The 21407-nt window shown below is 43.6% G+C and overlaps 1 protein-coding gene across 2 annotated transcripts in view; it reads right to left on the bottom strand.

Moving 5' to 3' along the window:
• The window catches only part of ADAMTS18 (ADAM metallopeptidase with thrombospondin type 1 motif 18), a 124733-nt gene extending 105602 nt beyond the window's left edge, over positions 1 to 19131 (bottom strand). The window contains exons 1-3 of one of the 2 annotated variants that reach the window (XM_074314547.1): positions 18813 to 19131; positions 17427 to 17514; positions 14210 to 14526 (exon numbers count right to left, since the gene is read on the bottom strand). In XM_074314547.1, coding sequence (XP_074170648.1) covers positions 14210 to 14526; positions 17427 to 17514; positions 18813 to 18845 — 438 coding nt within the window. In that variant the 5' untranslated portion in view covers positions 18846 to 19131. Of the gene's footprint in view, positions 1 to 14209; positions 14527 to 17426; positions 17515 to 18812 lie in introns of those variants that run through there. The other variant, XM_019710943.2, reaches the window with a different exon arrangement.
• Positions 19132 to 21407: the final 2276 nt, after the last annotated feature.

The following is a 21407-nucleotide window of genomic DNA, read 5'->3' as shown; positions in this document are numbered from 1 at the left end:
TGGGGAGACAGCCGTGAGGAGCAGAGATAAAGCCCCTCAGGGAGTAGATATTCAAGAGGGGAAGGGAGCATGTGCAAGACAATAAACAAGTAGATACTGTTTATTACTTGAGTGATAAACAGTATAAAGAAAAATAAAGCAGGTGAGGGGGTGGGGAGTGACAGGTGTCAGGGAAGAATTTCCTGCAATGATGATATTTGCACAGAGAACTGGAGAGCACAGCAAGTGAGTATCTGGGGGAAGAGCATTCAAAGAGCAAAGTCACTGGAGGAGGTGCACCTGGGGACATTGAAAGGCAGTGGAGACCAGAAGGGCTGGGGTGGAGTGTAAGGTGGTAGAAGATGTAGGAATAAGGCCAAAGGGACAGATCACATAGGGCCTTGCAAGCCATGGTAAGAGATTTGGATTGCATACTATGAGTAATGGAAAGCCATTAGCTGGTGGAGAAGAGGGAGGTGAAAGGATATGGTTACTGCGAGAAGAACCGGTTATAGGAACACAGGAGATGAAAAAGAATCATCAGACAGGAAGCTACTGCAGGAATCCAGGTGAGAGATGAGAGTGGGTTCAATTACAGTGGTGGCAGTGGATGTGATAAGAAATGGTTAGCTTCATAGATGACTGGATTAAGAAACTGTGGTACATTTATACAATGAGGTATTACTCAGCCATAAAGAAGAATGAAATCTTACCATCTGCAACGATATGGATGGACCTAGAGAACATTATGCTAAGTGAAATAAGTCAGACAGAGAAAGACAAATACCGTATGATCTCACTTATATGTGGAACCTATAGAATAAATGAACAAACTAATCAGGAAAAAGAAAGAAAGAAGTAGTCAGAATCAGCTATGTTTTATGTCGATCTGTGAGCAACGAAATTTACGTAGATATGTGTATAGGAACACCTGGAATTTATATATTTTCACAGGCTGATGCAATCATTTAAGCTGCTTGACCATCATAAAAATTAGTCTCATCACTCCATTAGTTGTGCTCTCAGGGTACTTTAAACAAAACTATAATATTAATTTTGTTGCACTGTCCTTGTGTGTTTGTATTCCTGTCATTATTATTCCTCATCCTCACATTGGAATATCCTAGAATTTAGGAACCATATATCATTTTTGCATGTCCACAGTTTATCATAGTACAAATGCACATGGTAAGCTGGGAGTCTATGCTTTGGGTTAGAAGGATGGGTGAATGGGTGGGTGGGTGGGAAAGAGGAAGGCATAACAGGAAAAGAAAGAAGAAATGTCAAGCAATTAGTTACTGTTAGCTATGAATGTAAGACCCAAAGTGACCTTGACTTTGCTTACCTGGCATATTTATAAAGAGGTTCAATGATTTAAAGGATGTTGCGAATTCTGTAGATACCAGTGTACTACTCACTCATAGATGATGGGTCTATCCAAGGTAGGGATGACAGAGATAGGTTAAATGATCAGGTCGGCTGGTGAGTCTAAGCAGATGAGAGAATTAGGTTCCTTATCTTGCATTCCAGTTAAAATAAAGCTCCTTGTCTCTTTGAGTACCGTGAAGAATTTATATATTTAAATGTATAAAGTGCAGTAGGTAGAAACATCTAGCATACCTGTGTAAAGTTCTCTAGCTTGAACACACATTCACGAAACACAAAGACCATTCCCTGTTTCATTCCCAGAACTGCCCATGCCCCGACTCCTGTAGGTCAAGAGAACACACAGGACATTGAACTGTGGTCTAAGTTCAGCAGCAAAGTCAGAAATAGAATCCATATTTCTAATCTACATCCACATGGTTAGGCTCTCTCCCATCCTAAGAATGCAAAAGTCAATTTGATTATAAATATATCTCTGTGTCTTCAGAGATCCAGTTATTTTCAGCAGTCTGGGTTGGCATGCTGTGAAATCCAAAAGGAAATACATGCCTTTTAATATATTTGCAGATGGTTTTCCTGCTGCCCCCCAAACCGCCTCCAGCCTCCAGGCACTATCGCACTCAGTCTCGCCAGCTAAGTTCCTCCACAGTAGGTGAAGTACCTGAAATCAACAGCAAGGATGCTGTGAAGAAAAGTAAACTTACATAAATGCATTCTATTAAAAAGGCCAGTTTGTGAATGTGCTATATCAATGGTTTTCAGCTGGGGACAATTACGCCCCCGGGGACACTTGGCCAAATCTGGAAACATTTTTGGTTGACATTGGCATCTAGTGGGGATGTTGCTGACTCCTGCAATGCACAGCACAGCGTCCCACAAGAATCCATCCATAATGTCAGTAGTGCCCTGCTGAGAAACTGTTTGCTAAATACAACAATTTCCTAAGCAATGTTAAATCCTGACTATCAAAGGCCACTTGCTGCTTCTTCTTGAACCCACTGTCTCACCTGCCCCACAAGGTAGCATCAGGAGTTGGTGGATGATTTCCCATGACTATGATTCCAGACAGGGAAGGGACACATGAGGTTTTCATAACTCCTGCGGAATAATCACTGTATGCATTTTCTGTATTCGTTCTTTTATTGTTGTGTAACAAATGACTGTATATTTACAAGCTTAAAAATAACAGCCATTTATTAGCTCTCAGTTCTGCAAGTCAGAAGTCTGGGCACAGTGTGACTAGATTCTCTACTCAGGGTTTCCTAAGGCAAAAATCAGGGTGTCAGCCAGGCTGCATTCCTTTCTGGAAGCTCTGGGAAAGAATCCGCTCTCAAGTTCATTCAGGTTGCTGGCAGAATTCAGTTCCTTCCAGTGGCAGGGCTCAGGCCCCATTTCCTTGCTGGCTGTCAGCTGCAGGCCATTCTCAGCTCCTAGAGGCCACCTGCGTGCCTTGCCACGTGGCCCCCTTGAGTTCTGAAGCCAGAAATGGAGACTTTCTCACATGTCAAATTCCTCTAGCTATGCACCTCTTTTCCTTCTCCTGATTCTATATGATTAGGTCAACCCTACCTGGAAAATGTCCCTATCTTCAGGTCAACTGATTGGAAGCCTTGATTTCATCTGAAAAATCCCTTCCCAGTAGTAAATTAATGATTGATTGAATCACTGAGGGGCCAACTTAGAATTCTAACTAGCACAGTGTGTGTATGGTGTCATCATCTCATTTCATTCTCTCAGCAGCCCTTTGAAGTTAACTTTTCATCTCCACCTTCCAGACAAGGAAACTAGATTCTTGGATAATTCGATAATGTCCCAAAACTGGGCAAAAGGTACATGGGAACCCTCGGTATTATCTTTGCAACTTCTTGTCAGTTTAAAATTATGTCAAAATAAAATGTCTTCCAAAGGAAAAGTTTCACCAAAATCACATAAGTAGTAAGTGAAAGAAATGGGCTTCTAAAACCCCATGCGTTCTACCATACCATCCTGCCTCCTGTAGCTATTGCATTTCTAAAGGGATAGCATCTCTAAAGCACATTCATCTAGACCAGGGGTTCTCAATCTTTACTGTACATTAGAAACAACTGGGGAGACTTTAAAAAAATGCAGATGCCTGGGCCTCCCCCTCAGACAGTCTGCTTTCATTCTTCTGGGGTGGGATCTGGGCATCTGTGTTGTTTAAAGCTCTGTATGTTAAGCATCACTGAACTAGACATTATTTAATCATGAGTGACAGGGTTAAATATGCATATTAAACAGAAATTACACACCAAAGGAATCCTTTTGAAAGAATGGAATTTATCTGACTTCAGTGCATTTTTAATGGAAAACAAGGACTGCAAAAGCCTGTGCTACAGCTAAGACAAAAATGCATTTATCTAAAGAGTGCACATGTTAAATGCACATATTTAAAGAGTAAGAATGTACTGAACTAGTACTTTCTTCCTGCTGCATAAAATAGACCTAACTAAGCTCAATAATTAAGGTAGAACAAAAAAAAAAAAATTGGTTCGTTATTTCTCCAGAAATTAACTTTGGGTAACTCTTTCTTTGCCTCCAGGAAATGGCGAAGTAAAATATCAAAGGGAGATGAGGAACTGTAACATCACAGAAAGAACCCGTAAGACACTAACAAGCACTCTGCAGTAGAACTGAGTAAATCATTGGAATCTCCTTTCACTAGCTGACCGCAATCCCTTTCAAGTGCCTTCTCTGAAAGAGGGCTGTGCACACAGCCAGTATCTAGGAAATTTGTGATGTGCACTATATAATTTATATTAGAAAGCATGCCTCCTTGACTTGTAGTGGTAATAAGGGCAGGTAAAAATACTCCAAAGCTCAGGAGCGTGAATAAGCCATCACAAGAATTCAGCTGAAAATGAAATCCTGAGATACATCAAAGGCACCCCTTCAGGAGGGGTGAGCATGCTTTCCAGACAGACCCGTTTCGCCAGACTTTGCATGAGGGTATTTGAGTGCACTCTGCCCTGTCATTGGATAGAAAAGCCATGGGGACAGACTTTCATGGGAATGACTTGATGTAACTGAGGGGAACTCCTGGGCCTGTGGGCAGAGATAGGTAGGCAGCCCGGGCAAATATTTTTGGTTAGGAAAGCCTTAGTATCATTGGGCCTGTTTATAGCTGGACTTCAGTACGATTTTCTCTTAAATTGCTTATTGCCGATGGTGGGACGCCATTGCAATTTCACCAACATATATGTTCCGTGGAACAATACTATTCTTTTTTTTTTTTTTTTAATTAAAGTTTATTGGGGTGACAGTTGTTAAAGTTACATAGATTTCAGGTGTACAATTCTGTATTACATCATCTATAAATCCCATTGGGTGTTCACCACCCAGACTCAGTTCTCCTTCCATCACCATATATTTGATCCCCCTTACCCTCATCTACCACCCTCCGCCCCCCTTACCCTCTGGTAACCACTAAACTATTGTCTGTGTCTGTGAGTTTTTGTTTCTCATTTGTTTGTCTTGTTGTTTTGTTGTTTTTGGTTTATATACTACATATCAGTGAAATCATATGATTCTCTGTCTGACTTATTTCGCTTAGCATTACAATCTCAAGATCCATCCATGTTGTCACAAATGGTCCTATTTCATCCTTTCTTACCACCGAATAGTATTCTATTATGTATATATACCACAACTTCTTTATGCATTCATCTAGCGAAGGACATTTTGGTTGTTTCCATGTCTTGGCCACCGTAAACAAAGCTGCAATGAACATTGGAGCACACGTGTCTTTATGGATACATGTTTTCAGATTTTTTGTGTAGATACCCAGGGGAGGGAATGCTGGGTCATACGGTAATTCTGTTTGTAATTTTTTGAGGAACGTCCACTCTGCCTTCCATAGCGGCGGAACAGTACTATTCTTCTAAGTGACTCAGTTTAGGCTCATGGAAACCAAAGAGGAAATGAGCTCTCAGTAACTTTGCATGTTCTACAACCAACGGGATCATGACAGTGATACTGGGTGGCTAATGTCATCATCCACAAGCAAATCTCTGGCCACAGGATGTGTTTGGCACCTGAACACTTGCTCTCCTAAAATACAGAACTGCATGCAACTAAGAAGATCCATATATTTGCATGTTCTTTTCAGCAACAGCAAAAAACTAGAAACAAACATGTCAATCAGAATAGAATGATTAACAATGCAGCGAAGGAGAAAAGGATAGATGTATATGTAGTGATAAGGAAGGAACTCCGAGACACACATTATTTTTAAGCACTCCCCTTTCCCCACCAAAAAAATGCCTCAGGAAAAGTATTGACTAATACAATTTATATACATTTTAAATGCACGCACACAAAGGCACACACACACAAAGGCACACGCACACACATGTGCGCACACACCAGAAATAATCAACTCTGGTTTCAAAAAGAGCTTCAAACTGATGGATAACTGTGGATCTCTTGGCTTGCTGTGCATCACGCCAGACCTCCTTCTGTGCACTACTTCACCTATCAATACATAAATTAAAATGTAATGGAACCTTGTTCCGATGCACAGATGAACTGAGCGTCACCCTCTGGGGCTTTCAGACAGGTGCGAGAGCAAATAAAGCCCAGCGCCCCACACACGTGTTCTCATGTATGATATAGGTGACAACTGTGGTGCTATTGATGAGTAAGTCTCATGAGATACCAGGCACTCGAGGACATGTTTCAATTATCTTTGGAACTCAGGATGTCCTGTGCACAGAAGGAAGACTGGCAAGGGCACATTGCTGGGAGACTTGAGACAAGAGAACAGTGAGGACATCATTGGGTCCCTTGGATCAAACCTTGCTAAAAACTGGCCATCCTAACACAAAGAAGGAAGGCAGGAGGGAGGGAAGGGGGTAGGGATGAATTAGAAGGATGACCTCAGAGCCACAAAATATATTTTAATGCTTCACCTAGATAGAGATGGCATTGCTCTACTTGCAACTGAAACGTCCTGTAATATATAAATAAGAACAATCTCTATATTTTGATTCACACTAGCCACCCCCGCTTGTCCCCTTAGCAAACAGGTTCCAACGGTCCTCTGTCTCCCCTGAGAAGGTCCCTTGCAGACACATTTACACACTGATTCACACTCACCAGTGCCCATTGGAACCACTTGTGAAGCTTTTCTTTCCTTTATTCAAATGAACACTCAGGCTCTACCCAGGACCTACGGAATTTTCAGGGGTGGGGCCTAAATACTGGGGGTGTCAAAAAAAATGTATACACATGACTTGTATTCATCTTTTGTTATAGGAATATATTGAGTATTACAATTTTAATGCAGTTTTTTCCTTTCTTAAAAGTGTGTATACATTTTTTTGGCATCCTCTATACATGTTGGGGTTTTTTGTTTGTTTCTTCCAAAGTGCCCAGGTCTTTTAGAAATGCATGGAGAAAAAACAAAATGCTACTTTACACCTTGAATACCCATATGCCGACTGGAGGATAAATAGTATAAAGGCCAAGATTTGCTTCTTAGCTGACTCTTCCCTCCATGGCTCCAGTTTTAATAGCTTAATAAGTGCTCATAAACTATTATTATTGTCTAGGCTAAAACTTCCCTGCCTGGGGTGGTAAGGGGGATTGACATTTGCCAATTTTGAAGACTCCTTTATGGGAGAAGGTCCACAATAATGACAATATTACGCTATCATTACCACTACCAATGTGATTACTATGTGCCAGGCACTGTTTGAAGCAATGTACATAGAGTATCTTTTCTTTCAATTAACAATCCATAACCCCCATGGGGGAGGTACCACCATTATCCTCATCTTATCAATGAGGAAATGAAGCCCAGAGAGGGTGAGCAATTGGACCTGAGTTGAGACTTCAGAGTCTGCCTTCACAGCCATTACGCTGCTCTGCTCTATCACACACGCTTTATCTATTTGTTGATCCTTCCTCTCTTTGATTCTTTATCTGTCTTCCATCTTATTTCTTCAGAGTTGAAGAAGTAGCGGTTACTTTGCCCCACAAAAATCCCCACATGTCCTCACCAGGATGACAGCCACCCCCAGTGCTCTGTGTCCTGTTCTGACAGGCTGGAAGGGGCTCCAGGAAGGAGCATCAACTGCCATTTCCTTCTCAGAACCCTCCTCGCCCAAAGTCAAGGATAACCAAGTACGTGCCTGGCTAAGCACTCATCACCAGGTGTTATAATCCTACAAGAGAGATAAAGGTACCACTGCCACTTTACAGATGAGAAAACTGAGGAGCGGTGATATGAAGAAGTCTTAGGGAGTCCAGTGCTTCAGTGGCCATCACAAAAAGGCAGAAAGCCTGGGGGAAAGGAGCAGCCTTTCTCCCTCCCATGTGAGTACCCCTCGATTCAGCCTTGGGGTCCAGCTCTCGGGTAAGAACTTTGGCTATTTTTTTAAAGAAGAGACTGGCTTGTGATCTATTGAAAGACAGCCTTCGACACAAGGGTTTGTAAAAGGAAGGAAAAAAAGAGATTGGCTGGCATTTTGCTAAAAGTTTTGCTATGGGCAAATAATTGTCTTCACAAACCATGACAAATGAGAGCATACAGAAAAGAGGCCAAAAAAAAAAAAAAAGTCTTTTTACCCTTGATGAATCAAGTAACAACCTGAGAAAATATTTCTCATTTGGGTCAGCCTGTATCCAAAAATTTGTAAATACAACCCAATGTAATCCTTAATTTGACACGATCTCCTCAAGTGACTGAAAAGTTCCAACGGGTATATGCAATTCAGCAAACCCCTGCTAGGTAACAAGGCCCCACAAAGCAGCAGAGCCTGGTTTCTTTCTGCCTATCTGGACTAAGATCATTTAACTTCAGCCGTTTTATGAATGGAAATCAGCTTTCTAAAGACTCCTGGGCAGGCAGTGACCAGCAACAGGCAACTCAATGGGTGAGCCTTCTGAGTCATAAAATACTTCTGAAAGAGGGAGATCAAAGCGTCCCTAACCGCCTATTGAAACCTAACTACTTCCAAAGTTCCTCGCAGGGACCCAGGCTCTCTGGAGAATGGGTCCCAGCAGTCAGAGTCTAAAAAGGCCACTACTACGCAAGCTACAAGGAGGACATTAGGGCAGCCAGCCGTGGAGAAGAGACGCCACTTATGGTTTAATGGTTGGGGACAAAGAAAAGACAAAGGAAGGAAAATCAAGTGACAAAATTGGACAGTGCATCAGGAATTGAGCTGGAGGGATCTCCTGGCAGTCTGGATCATGGCACACATTCCCCTCTGAGCCCCTGGTGCCCTGCTGAGGTTGGACCCTAAGCAGCAAATGTACAAAAGATGCCAGGAGGAACAGAGCAGCAGTTTACCACTCTCGCCAGCTGGGCCCTCACTAAGGTTATTCATCAAAGGTAAAGTACTGACGTATTACAGATCTGGGCGGAAATGCAAGCTGGGTGACCATTTTTGCATGTCTTTTCACTTGGTCTTCACATTGCGACTGTCTCTTGGTGTTAAGAGTTTCTTAAGCAAGGGGTGCATTTCCCCAACTGGAACTTCACCAGGTTCTAATAAGGTGCAAATAATCTTAGACCTAGGAATTGCTCTTTGATGGTAAACCACAGAAGCCCAGACAGGTTGTTGATGGAGGGATGGTTTAAAAATGGAGGGAATAGTCAAATTAGTACCAAAATTCTACCTCTTGGAGCTTCACAATGCACAATGGCATATTAAACAATGTGAAGTGTATTATAGAAAACATTTGCCCAATTGCGTTTAAACCTAAATGTTTCTCTAACTTTATGGGAATATATGGCCATGAAACCACTTATATGGTCATGAAACCCATTTATTCCTGAAGCATCTCTTCACAGTTAGAAATCAATACATAATATTATAGTATCTTTTTCGGGTATCATTGTTTTGGTGGTTTTCTTGTCACGGCCAGACTATGAAGAGATGTTCCTTGAAAAAAAGTTTTCGGGACCAAATACATGAGGGAAACTCCAGGTTTAAACAGAGTTAAACATCTTTAATGTAGGACATTTCTGGATTATTAGTATGCTGATGTGCATGGTAAAGCTCCTAGAGATGGCATTTGACACTAATTTGACCACGCTTCCCTCTTTTCTAAAACCTATGAACCCCATGAACTCTTTATTCCAGGGTTCTGTTGAATCATAGCGTGGCTCAAAATAAAACAGCAATTTCTAGTTCTAGAATTCCTACTCCAGTTCTCCCTTGGAATGAACTCCTATGAACTGGAATACGGCATCCATCTTGTTTACAGCTTTACCACTGTGCTCTGAACAGAGCCCGGCGTAACAGGTTCATCAACAGTTGTTGAGTGTAAATGATCACTCAGTGCATCTTTCTGGTCACTTCTCAAAATACATTTCCACTAAGTTTCAGAAATGGGATCAATCTGTCAAAGCAACAAGCAAATCAAATTTAAAAAAAATTTTCCTGTATGTCCAGTGTCTTCCTCACATGGTTCTCTAATGTGAGTATGCGTTCAAATCATTTGCAGAATTAAAAAGATACATTCCCTGACCTTCTGTTGTGGGTAAAGAAATTCCATTTTTCAACTCCTCAAGTGAAGCTAGTGCATCTGATCACACTCTGAAAATCACTGTCCCAATAAAAAGGAGCACTAATGGTAGAGCATTTCTGGGCAGAAGGGTCTTTTAGATCTCTCAGTATGTAAGAAGGAAGATACAGGTTTGTTCTATCATTCCAGAAAACAAAATTAAGAAATACAGGTAAAAGTCCTAAGAAGACAGGTTGTCATTTAATGTCAAGAGGAAGCGTCTCTCAACAATGGCATGGACTTCCTGGACGTAATGACCTTCTTTCTCACCCCTGTGGTAGTCAAGGAGAGGCTGGATACTGTAAAAAGGAAGTACCTGGCAGATACAGTGATTAGATTAGGTTAATCTGCAACCCTGAGAGTCTGGGACAAAGGCGACAAAACCCAAATACCTTCACAGAGTACAAGGCATACGTGCGTAGGGGGCAGTGGTGAGCTAGAGAGAGAGAGCTCCTTTTTAAAAACATTCAAAATGTAAAAAAAATAATCACCACAGACATAAAAGTTGGCAGGACTCAGGGAAGTTCACAACTCCTGTTTTATGAATTATTCCAAGTAAATAACTGCCTAGTCAACTCCTAGAGATCTGCCAGTTTTGGGGGCGGGGAAGAGGGAAACACATTTTAAGAAAATATGTTAAGCACAGTTTAATTCTGAATTATTGGGGGAAATTCCCTGCCAGCGAAATCCTAGCTGGAGTCTGCATGTATGTACACATATATTTCACAATTATAACCCTTCCAACCATTCTCGCTCTCTCCTGGGGTTTCCCTAGTAGTCAAGATAATGGTTAGCTTTCACCTTGTCCTTTGTTATGTACAGATGACTTATTACTCTCCTATGACACACTGTATGCACTCTGGAAGACAGCTCTAACCCCTACGGGCGGTCTGATGCCAGTTGCCCAGCCCTGACTTTTGAAGAAACACTGGCATAGAAACTTCAAGTGGAAGAAGTGTCATCTCTTAGTCTCCTTCCCGACATGTCAGTTTCCATTCGTAACACGTGAACTTTGATGAGTCTCTCCAACAAGCATGTTGGAGGCTTTTCCCTCTCCTGAACTCTTGAATCATTCACTGTGCTGAATCCGTTACCGTAGTTGCTAATTAACTTTAGAGAAAGTATTAACCCCTTGTTTGGCCAAAGACGCAGGGCAATGTCTATGGGTTCCAGGTTACCAAAAGGAGGAAGAAATTCTTCCTACTGTCATAATTATGTCCTTCCATCCCCATCTTCAATGTCCCCAGGGAAGGGTTCCCTCAAGGTGGAGCCTCACGTGATCTCACAGAGCTCACTATAGCTACTTGACAGTGTTTCCCAAGCAGATCAATGCATTGGTAGAGATTCAAAGCCGTCATGGCAATGATGTTCAGTTGACAAAGGTGTTTTTGCTTGGAATTCTCATTTCTACTCACAGAGAAAGGAAAAAACACAATATAGGCTGAAAACATTTGTACTATTTCTTGTCCATATATGTTGTAGATATAGCACAAAAGAGGGCATATCAATGGCCAACAGACATAAGAAATGGTATTCAACGTCAACAACCATCAGGACAACACAAACTAAACCCATAATGTGATACTGCTTCACACCCATCAATCAGAGTGGCTGAAATGGAAGTAATAGACAATAGCAAGTATTGGTGAGGATGTGAAGCAACTGGAACTCGGACACTGCTCATGGGAGTGTAAATTAGTGAACCATGGTGAAAAGCTGTTCAGCAGAATTTACTAAAGCTGAATATATATATATATATCCTGTGTCCCAGCAACCTCATTCCTAGGTATGTTTCCAATAGTATATGTCTGTAAGTTCATCAAAAGGCATATACAAGAATGTTTAACAGTACTCTTCATAACAGCCCCAAACTGGAAACAATTAGAATGTCCGCCAACAACTTAATGGAAACATTGAAGAATATTCATATAGAGGAATATTGTATGATTGTACTTATGTAAAAGGCAAAACTCAGCTATGTTAGAAGTTAGGATTGTGGTTACCTCCCATTTGGAAAGGGGACACAGAGGGGTCTTCTGGGTCACTGGTAAGGTCTTGCTTGATCTGATTGATAGCTAGATGGGTATGAACTGTATGAAAATTCATTAGGCTGTACTCCAAGAGTTTTGCATTTTTCTGCACATACATTTTGTACTTTTCTGTACATATATGTCAACACAAAGTTACAAAAATTAATACAGAGCAGTGTCTCAACTTCTCAGATGTGGCTCTGTCCTCTTTCTTGTTTTATTTTCTTATTGTTGAATTGAGTATGTGTTTGGCAGGGTCATGAGGAGGTGGGTAATGCAATGGAAAAGCTTGATTCTCTCTCTATCCCACACCAAGTGGGTCCTGCCAGGGCCAACAAATAGGCAAATAGAGTCAGGTGCCTAGAGATGGCAGGGGTCTTAGAAATCATTTTACAGGTTCAGGAGAGGAAACTGAGGTCTGGAGAAATAAAGTTAAGTATATGCAGCTGGTTTGTTGAACAGTGGGAAAGAATCTGAGTTTCATGATTTCAGTTTATATCAGCCTTATACACAGGCAGATGTGATGGCCAAATACCTCTTTCACATCCATCACAAATTAACTTGCCTCATTCTCAGGTGTTAAGTGATCATTTGCTCCCTGTTCAAAAGAAAATCACCTGATGTCTATTAATATAAGACAGCTGAGCAGATTTCCTATCACTCACAGAGAGTGGAATCCTGGGAGAGCTAAACATGGGGAGACTAAGTTTTGCTGGAACTAGAATCTATAGAGAGCAATTATTGCCTTCTAGGAACTCCTGTCGCACTTTTTATGTAAGAAGTCACTTATTCCCACAGCCCTATCATGTAAACTGTCCTGTTATTCTCACTTTAGAGATGAAGAAACTGAGACACATAGAAATTACTAACTTGCCCGAGGTCCTACTTAAGTGTTTGTGTGAGAATGACCCTTAACAGACTGCTCTTAACCACTATGTTTTGTGGAATGGGATAGTTTAAGTTACTCTGGCGGGGTACCTAACTTCCTTCTGAAGACATTAGGATACTGGAATAGACAAAAGAGAGGGAGATACGTGAGGCTGCCCCCCAAAAGAGCAGAAGACATGTGACAACAAAACAAAAAGCCCAAGATATATTCATGTTTGTGCATGTACATGTGTGTGTGTATAACCATATAGAGGTCATCGGTGAGCCATAGTGATACTTAAATGGATCAAACTTAGTTGGGAATTGGTAAGTCTTTGCTTCACTTTATACTTTAAATACTATACCAAAGAATATCATTACTCTGGTGGTGATGACAGATTTTAGCTAAGTTCTAGCTAAAACATGGGGGGAAAAAGTGAAATAATAAAGTTTCCACTAGCCAGGAATGTGGGAGTCCTCATTCACCAGCACCCAAGCCACCGCCTCTTGCTCTGTGTCATGATGTGCCATGCTTGTTACTAATCACACACTCAACTGGGCTTTCTCAGATTTTCCTTCTTCTAGTCATCCCAGAGCATGACCATTATGTCCTCCTCCTCCTCCACCACCACCACCACCACACACACACACACACACACACACACACTCTGTCAATTCAAGATACTTCTCAATGACAACACAGAATGAAATCAACCACAAACACCATTTACTGCCTCATACATTTGAATTCTGAGGCAAGTATCATTTACACCAGTATTCTTGGCCTGGAGCTCAACAGATGGGGATTATGTAGAGGGGAAATAACACTTGTCCCAAATGCTTCCAAGTGTTCTACTTCCCTGCCCAGCACCTTTCACCCTACCAGCTCTTGAACACGCCACATTCTAGTAGGACGTCTTACGTGAGCAGTACAACATGAACAGATTAGTTAAAAGAAAACAAAAGGCCTCCCTTCTACAGCAAAGGTTGGGCTTAACAGGGCTGCTGAATGCAATTTTGCACTGAAATACAGTTTTCCCATTTCAAAGCAACGTGGAGGCATGCATGCAGCTTGTTAGATTTATATAATGCCTGGTCTCTCAAGACTTCACAAAGCGAATGGCATCCATCAAATTAATTTCCTTGGGGATCGTCTCAAACATGGAGAATGAAGAGGCCCAGACCATTAAACATCAAAAGAATGTTCTAAATGGTAATTAAAGTTCTATTATATTTTCTTTTTCTGGGAGCAGATTAGATTAATTCAATTGAGAATATTATAAGTATCAAAGCTGACAGTGTGAATGGGTCGAGTTGGCTGGAAGAGCATTTAATATTGCAGACATCTGTTCATTCAAGTTATACAAAACACACACGAAAGGGGGAGTTGACTCAAAGCGCAGGGTACTTACCAAGCCGGCACACGTAGACACAGCGACGGAGGAAGAGCTGTCATTTCTGATAAATCCCTGATAGAAACATCGCTGCACCATGGGTCCCCGAGTCTCTGAAGCACCATCTTTTCCAAGTACCTGGACAATAAAGTGACTGCTCAAAATTGCCGAGGGCTTAAGTTCTAAATGTAGTTCCTGTCCAAATGCTGAAAATCGGTAATGCAGGGAGCTGCTGGCACTCTGCGCCGATCGCTTTCTCCTGCCGTTGTGCAAAATGTCGTGTGAAATATATGACCCGCCCGAGTCCACTTCTACCGGTGTGACAAAGACGTAATCTGCAAGGGGAAAGGGTTAGCTGTCAGCACCCAGAGCCCACAAGGCCACACGGTCCCCAGCCAATGGGCTGGCAAAGAGCAATGCACAACTCAAAGGTATCTCTGTTCCAACTGCCTTGAACCTGGATTAAATATAATTTAGAGCAGCCCACGAAGAGCAGAACCCTGTGCTCTTTACAATTAGCCCTGCCACAGCCATTCCTATAAAAACTAAAAGTCAAGCACAATCCTGATGAATGCCAACGTTTGTGGAAAATGCCACAACTCTCATGGCTTGGGGAGAGACGGATGGATGTTTTATATGTTAGTCGAGTAGAGCCATCCCTACAAAAAAATTGACTTTTTAGAGACAAGATTAATATAAAGCCACCAAAGTAATAAAAAAAAATTGACAAATTGTTTTCAAGGAGATGAATATCTTTATGTTAAACTGAATAGGGAGTGTTTGGGGGAGCAGACTTTACATTTCAAATAACTCAGTGCTGAGTAACTTGAGATGATACCTCAGAAAATTAACAAGTAACCACAGTTTCATATTCCCATTATTAATTATACGTGACAATAAAACTCCAGAACGTGTAGCACTTAACATTTTACTGTGAGCTTTCACAGGGGCAATCCCATTTCATTATAAGCACAAAATAGAGTGGATGCAGAAAAATGCCTCGACACTGTCAGAACTTTTCCTATATAGTCTGATGTTTAAAATTGCTCAGACATGTTGTCAGATCAGGGACACCTGGAAAGGCATGTTTAAAAATACCTTCACCACTGCTCCCTAGAGCAGCACTAATTGCTGTTTTTTCTAGAGAGGAGGAGCCAAAAAACAATTTGCTGCTCGAAAAAAAAAATGAAACCAGCCCACTGTTTTCTATCACAAAACATTGAAACTGAAAAGTATCATCCCACAAAATGATGTGGAATATGCCCTCTGTGCATAAAAAGAAAAAAAAGAAAAATAAAAAATTAAAAAAAAATCTCTGCGTTTCTATTTTCTAGGCACAGAATGGGAAACTAATTTGGAAAGTGTTTAGAAAGGTTCCGAATAACTAAGAGGTATGTTTGAGTCACTTGGGTCCTTGGTTACAGGAGGAGGAAAAGAGGAATTTCCCTTTTCCCAAAATAGTCAATGCCCCCTTCCCCCCACCCCACACACACACCAAAAAAAAAAAAAAAAAAAAAAAAAGCCCTGTAGCTATCAGGGATCAATAAGGATTATTCTAATTGGGCCTACGTCTGGAAAAAAATAACAATTTTTAAATGTTTTCTTCTGTATCATCATCTGTGACTGTTACTGCTTGAGCAACTCTCATTGTTACAATATCCTTTATGTCCTGTCTCTCCCATCTTTGTCTCTTTTAACTAGAAATACTGGGGAATTGAGATGCATATTAAAGAGTAATTGAGAAAAAAAGCTTTTCTCGAAACTCTCTTAACCTTTAAAAAGACAACAACAACAAACTGAGCAGGTGTATACCATTTCTCTTATTTTAAAAATCTCTACTATGTTGTTTTACAGGTATGTGGCTCTTAGATTAAATACAGGTTTTTCTTAGCGAAAAACCACCTCCTCCCTTACTAAAACCTAACTGTGAAAACCACCCCTGACACATGCTCCAGACAGAGTCTCTCCAATAAGTTGTTTCTTACCTCCTTGTCCAAAACCATCTGAAACTCTGCCTGCTTTTTGCTGAGAGGCCAGGCTGGAGCCTTACCCAGCCAGCCTTTAATGGATTAGCCGGCAAAGCTAGTTCCCCACCCACCCACCCAGACACCTGCTCCTAGTTTGTTTCCAAGGGGGAGAATGAGCAGGCTGATGGCAATAGTCCTTGATGGGAAGAAGGGCAATCAGAGCCCCTGTAGAGAATGATCTGATCAGTCAGCTCAGACGCTGACTAAAGATGAGGTCCTTATAGGTGGTGGCTGGAACACAGGGCATGTGCAGCCATTTGGCCCTAATGGAACAATGGGAGGTTGTTTGAGAAACTGCAGCCAACCTTGCTGGTTGGACAAAAGGTGAATATCTCAAGAGCTAATTCCTGGCTTTCTTCTGTTCCCTCACTCACCCACTCCCTGGTACAGCCCTTCTCCATGACTCTGCCATTCCCTCCTCCCCCGTGTGATCCCGTGTCCCCTGACAGGAGAAAGAGATAACCCTGCAAGGCTGAAAATTAGGGAATCTGGTTGGACATCAAGGTCTTGCTAGACACCTTGGATCAGAGACCAGCCCTTCTCCTGTAGCTGGTAGTAGGAACAATGGAAACAAGGGTTTTCCTTCTGGGCGCCATCAAGAAGTTAATAAATGACAGAAATGAAGAGTGTTCTGGAGGTTTTCAGCTGGGGAACCTCAGAAGTGATAAAGACCCCAGATACCCCAAGCTATCTGCTTTTCTCTCTGTAACAGTGGTCTTTGGGAATCCTGGACACAAGGGGACAGGGAGGGAAGACTAGGAAAAGAGAGTGAGGGGGAAGATGGGGAAGGAAAAGGCCTTATATTCTTTCATCCCCCAGCCTGCTTTCCCAGAAGAGGAAGGAAATGAGGAAGGTGCCTTTTGATATCAACCACTTGGTCAATGTCCACTTCCTTTCTAATTTCTCACTGCAGTAGGATTTTTTTTTTTTAACAAGCCATCTGTGAACAAGGGAAAGTATTGTTTTCTCATTTATGTGACTCGAAGCTTGAGGCATTGATTCTTTTGATAAGTTCAAAATCCTTGCCACATCCTCCCCACCCCCCAACAGGAACCATATCCAAGACGCGCACACACCTGCCCCGTGGAGGGGTGGGGGTGGGGGGGAAACAAGGGGGTGAACTTTTCTACCTTTTCTCTCTTTAGGGTGTAAGGAGGAGACAAAGTGCCTAGACAGACCCCTTCTGGGGGTGAGGGGCAAATACGAACCGTCGTTTAATCCGCTGCCGCCGCTGCTGCTGTCACTGGCTAAGGCTGCGGCGACCGACGCACAGCAGAGGCAGCACAGCTGGAGCGCCTGCAAGAGAAAAGGTGACATCGCGCGTGAGGGACGCGGTTGGGCTTGCGCCTGGTGCCCCCTGCCACCCGCGTTAGGCGCGCCCCTCGGCGGGCACCTGCCTTGGCCACGCGCCCCAGTCCCGCCGGAGCCCACGGTGGGCCCGAGCCAGCTGCGGGGAGGGCGCACGCGAGCAGGAGGGCGCACTCCATGGTCAGGTGCGGGCGCGGCGGCTGCGGGCGGCGCGCATTCTCCCCGCCGCCCCGGAGCGCGGCGCTCCAGGTGCGGCGCCAGGTGGGAACCGCCACCGCCGCCGCTCACATCACGGGCCGGGCGCGCTGGGGCCTCCCAGCCTCCGGCCGCCTGCGCGCCCTCCCTTCTGCCGGTGCCGGCTGCGGAGCTGCCGCCTGCGGCTTCCCGCGGGGAACGCGAGACTCGCCGGGCCGGGGCTGGCGCGCGCCTCCGAGCGCAAACGGCCGGGGGACTCTGTCCGTGCCTGCCCGCGCGCTTGCCCGCCAGTCTGTGCGTCTGTCTGGGTCTGTGCAAGAGTCTGAGGCTCCCAGGGAAAGCAGCGCCAGCTGGCTCCCCCAGCGCGCCAGAGCCGAGCGCCCGCCTCTCCACCGCACGGTGATTGGCGACCAGCGGCTCCTGGGCCCGTCCGAGCCCCCGGGCTGGTGCAAGGGCGTGGGATTCCAAGCTCCCGCTCCCAGGGAGGGGGTGAGGGGGGAAGGGAGGCTGGGTGAGCGTGAGGGGGAGGGAGGGACCCACCGCCGAGAGAGGGAGCGGAGCGCCCTGGGTCAGGCTTAGAAAACGTAATTTAAGTGCACGTAGAGATGAGTTGAGAAGGGGGGGCTCAGGTAAGTGGCGCGACTTCTTTGCTGCCTTCTCTTTACAAGTCCTCTGCCTGGCGAGACAACCCAAGTATTGAGCGTTCTCAGCAACTCCCAAATGCCAGGTACTGTGCCCTGCTTTATCTCATTTACCTGGGGCCCTATCCTTGCAAAAGTGGGACTTATTAATCCCTTGATAAAAATGAAGAAACTGGCTTAGATGCGCTCAAGATAGCCTAGCTATTCATGTATAATCTCAACTCGCAAATCTAGGGCCGCCTGGGGGGCTGGCGCCTTGTCACTGCCTGCAGCATGACAGAAGAAGACTAGAGACTTGGGGTGTGAGCACACAGTAGCGTATACAGATGTTGTATTATAAAGTTGTACACCTGAAACATATATCATGTTATTAACCAATGTTATCCCAATAAATTTAATTTTTAAAAAAGAAAAGAAAGAGAACACACAGCCAGCTGGTGGTAGCCTCACCTCTTCTCCTGGATGTTTTCTCCAAGTGACCATGCTTCCGACTCCTCAAGATGGAATCCTCGCTCCAGACACACCAACCTGCAGAAATCAGCCATTACAAACATTGCTGCCATCACCAGGAATGGGTGTCCCATCTCCGGGATGCCTATTCATTTACTCAGTACACTTATTTGATCCCTGCTGTTTGCAGTGACAAACAAAACGTATTCCCACAGGCCAGAGGGAAAGGCTCTCATTGGATAACTCAATAACAAGACTAGAACCAAATGATCACAAATACTCTAAAGGAAAAGCATAGGCTCCTAAATTAGTTGAGTAACAGCAGAATCGAATTTAGTTGGGGGTGGGGGTGAGAATAAGAGTGTGTATGTCAGATGTCTCTCAGGAGTTGACATTTCAAATGAAACCAAAGAGAGTGGGTCAGTTTTATGAGGAAAGGAGAAAGATCTCGAGTGTCAGGAGAGGGGGCACGCATAGGTGAAGGTCTTGAACTAGGAAAAGTGCTTGCCATGATGGAAAAGATACAGGCCAGAGAGAGAGAGAGAAACAGCAGAAGGCCAGGTCAACAGGGCCTTGCAGGCTGGGGTGAAGCATGTAGGAATCAGATTTAAGGGGCGTGTGTGTGTGTGTGTGTGTGAGAGAGAGAGAGAGAGAGAGAGAGAGAGAGAGAGAGAGGTAGGAGGCAACATTCCTCCAATAAAAACGGTGTGGATCCTGTGGATATGGATTGAAAGTGCTGAGACACAGGGGAATAAGAAAGCTGTTGCTAAAATCAAGGTGAGCAATGACGGTATTTTGGACCAGGTTGGTGGCAGTGGAGGAGGCATATACCCTACTCCAGTCTTGAGGGTATTGAGCTGGTTAAGATGAGGTCTGTGCTTAGGGCAAGTGACAGCTCACCATGCAGAGTCTGTTTCATTGGACACGGTGACAAAGAGGTAAACTCCGTCTATAGACACAGAGGAAGTGGTACAACTCTGCCCAAGGCAAAACTTGTTGGAATGGCCTCACAGTGAGAAAATCCAGGTTAAACAAAACACGGGGCTTTCTCTACGTGATCTGCTTAAGCTCCTGTGGCCTCTATTTTTTAACAGGAATACATGTAATACATCAAAAGGGTATCCCAAGGATTAAGTGAATATATTTTTTCTGAGCTTCATAAAGGGACTTAAAAAGTAAGAAGAGACGATATCCCATATTTCTGTACCTTCATGCATCCTATGTCAAACTTTAATGTGCAGAAAAATCACCTGTGCTACTGGCTTTAAAATGCAGATTCCTACACCTGAAACTAATTTAAAAAAATTGTTTTTAAATGCAGATTCCTGAGCCCTGAGCCATGGAAATTCTGATTTGGTAGTTTTGGTGTAGGCCTAAAATGTACACTGGTGGCAAGCACCTTGGGTGATTCTGACACCGGGGACTCCGGTGCTTTATGTGATTTCAGTCAAGAACAGGATACGAAAGGAAACTGAACATGAAGGGCATGCAGTACGAACAGGGCTTGAAGTCCTATCACCAAGCAACAGACTGGATTAGAAAGGAGACTGGGAAGGACAGCACTGGGAATTGTATCATCAGGTAAACACTAAAGGAAGCGAGGTGTAAATGCTGTGTTCATACTCCACTGAAAATCATCACGTTCCTCATTTGCATCTCTCCACTGAGACATATGTGCACGAAACCAGCCATCGCCCTTGGGTCGCCCTCTTTGGCGGCCAGTCATAGAGGTTACTCGCCAAGGTCAGGTCTACAGTCTCTGAGACCCACTCTGACCTATGCTCATTGCTAGACTGGCATTTCTAAACCTCCGCACTATTGATTGACATTTGGGGCTGCATCTTTCTTTGTGACGGAGGCTGTCCTGTGTTTTGTAGGACATTTAACAGCATCTCTGGCCTCTCCCCACTAGATGCCAGTAGCACCCCCACAATTGTGACAAAATGTTGTGACATTTCCAGATGTTCCCTGGGGAGCAAAATCACTCCTGGTGAGAATCTGGATGTATAGTGTGGATCCCAGTCCTCTTCTGTGGTGTTTTCCTCCATCAACCTGGAGCCCCATAGCCTGTCATTCAACTGAATAAATACAGGGGGCCAAAAAAATGTACACAAGTGGGCACTTTGGTCAACATCGCCCAAGCAGTAGTTCGCCGTAATCAGAAGTGTCTGGATGCTGATGGTAACCACTTTGAGCACCTCTTGTAATTGCAGACGTCAAAGGTGACTTGTATTCGTCTTTTGTTATCGGTATATATTGAGTATTACAAGTTTAATAGTTTTCCCTTTCTTAAAATGTGTATCCTTTTTTTGGTACCCCCTGTATTTGTTGAGTGCTCACCCTTTGAGGGACTGGAGGCCTCCTCTTGAACATAATAATGTCAGTGTCCCATCCCCTACTGATTTTGCAGCTCTTCTCCTGTATCCCAGTAAACCTTTGCACTTGGTAGCTCCCAGCCCTCCATGGTTTGGTACAGAAACCAAGACCCATTTCTCACATACCACTAGTCCTAGAGAACCAAATTTCCAGTTCTATTCATTGGCAGATGATCAGGTCCAACTTCTTCTGTAGGGCTGGTCTGCAAACATTGCAAAG

This window comes from Rhinolophus sinicus, linkage group LG11, assembly GCF_036562045.2.
Source record: "Rhinolophus sinicus isolate RSC01 linkage group LG11, ASM3656204v1, whole genome shotgun sequence".
Classification (NCBI taxonomy): domain Eukaryota; kingdom Metazoa; phylum Chordata; class Mammalia; order Chiroptera; family Rhinolophidae; genus Rhinolophus; species Rhinolophus sinicus.
The sequence above is the reverse complement of the archived record's forward strand: the minus strand, read 5'-3'. Positions and strand labels throughout refer to the sequence as shown.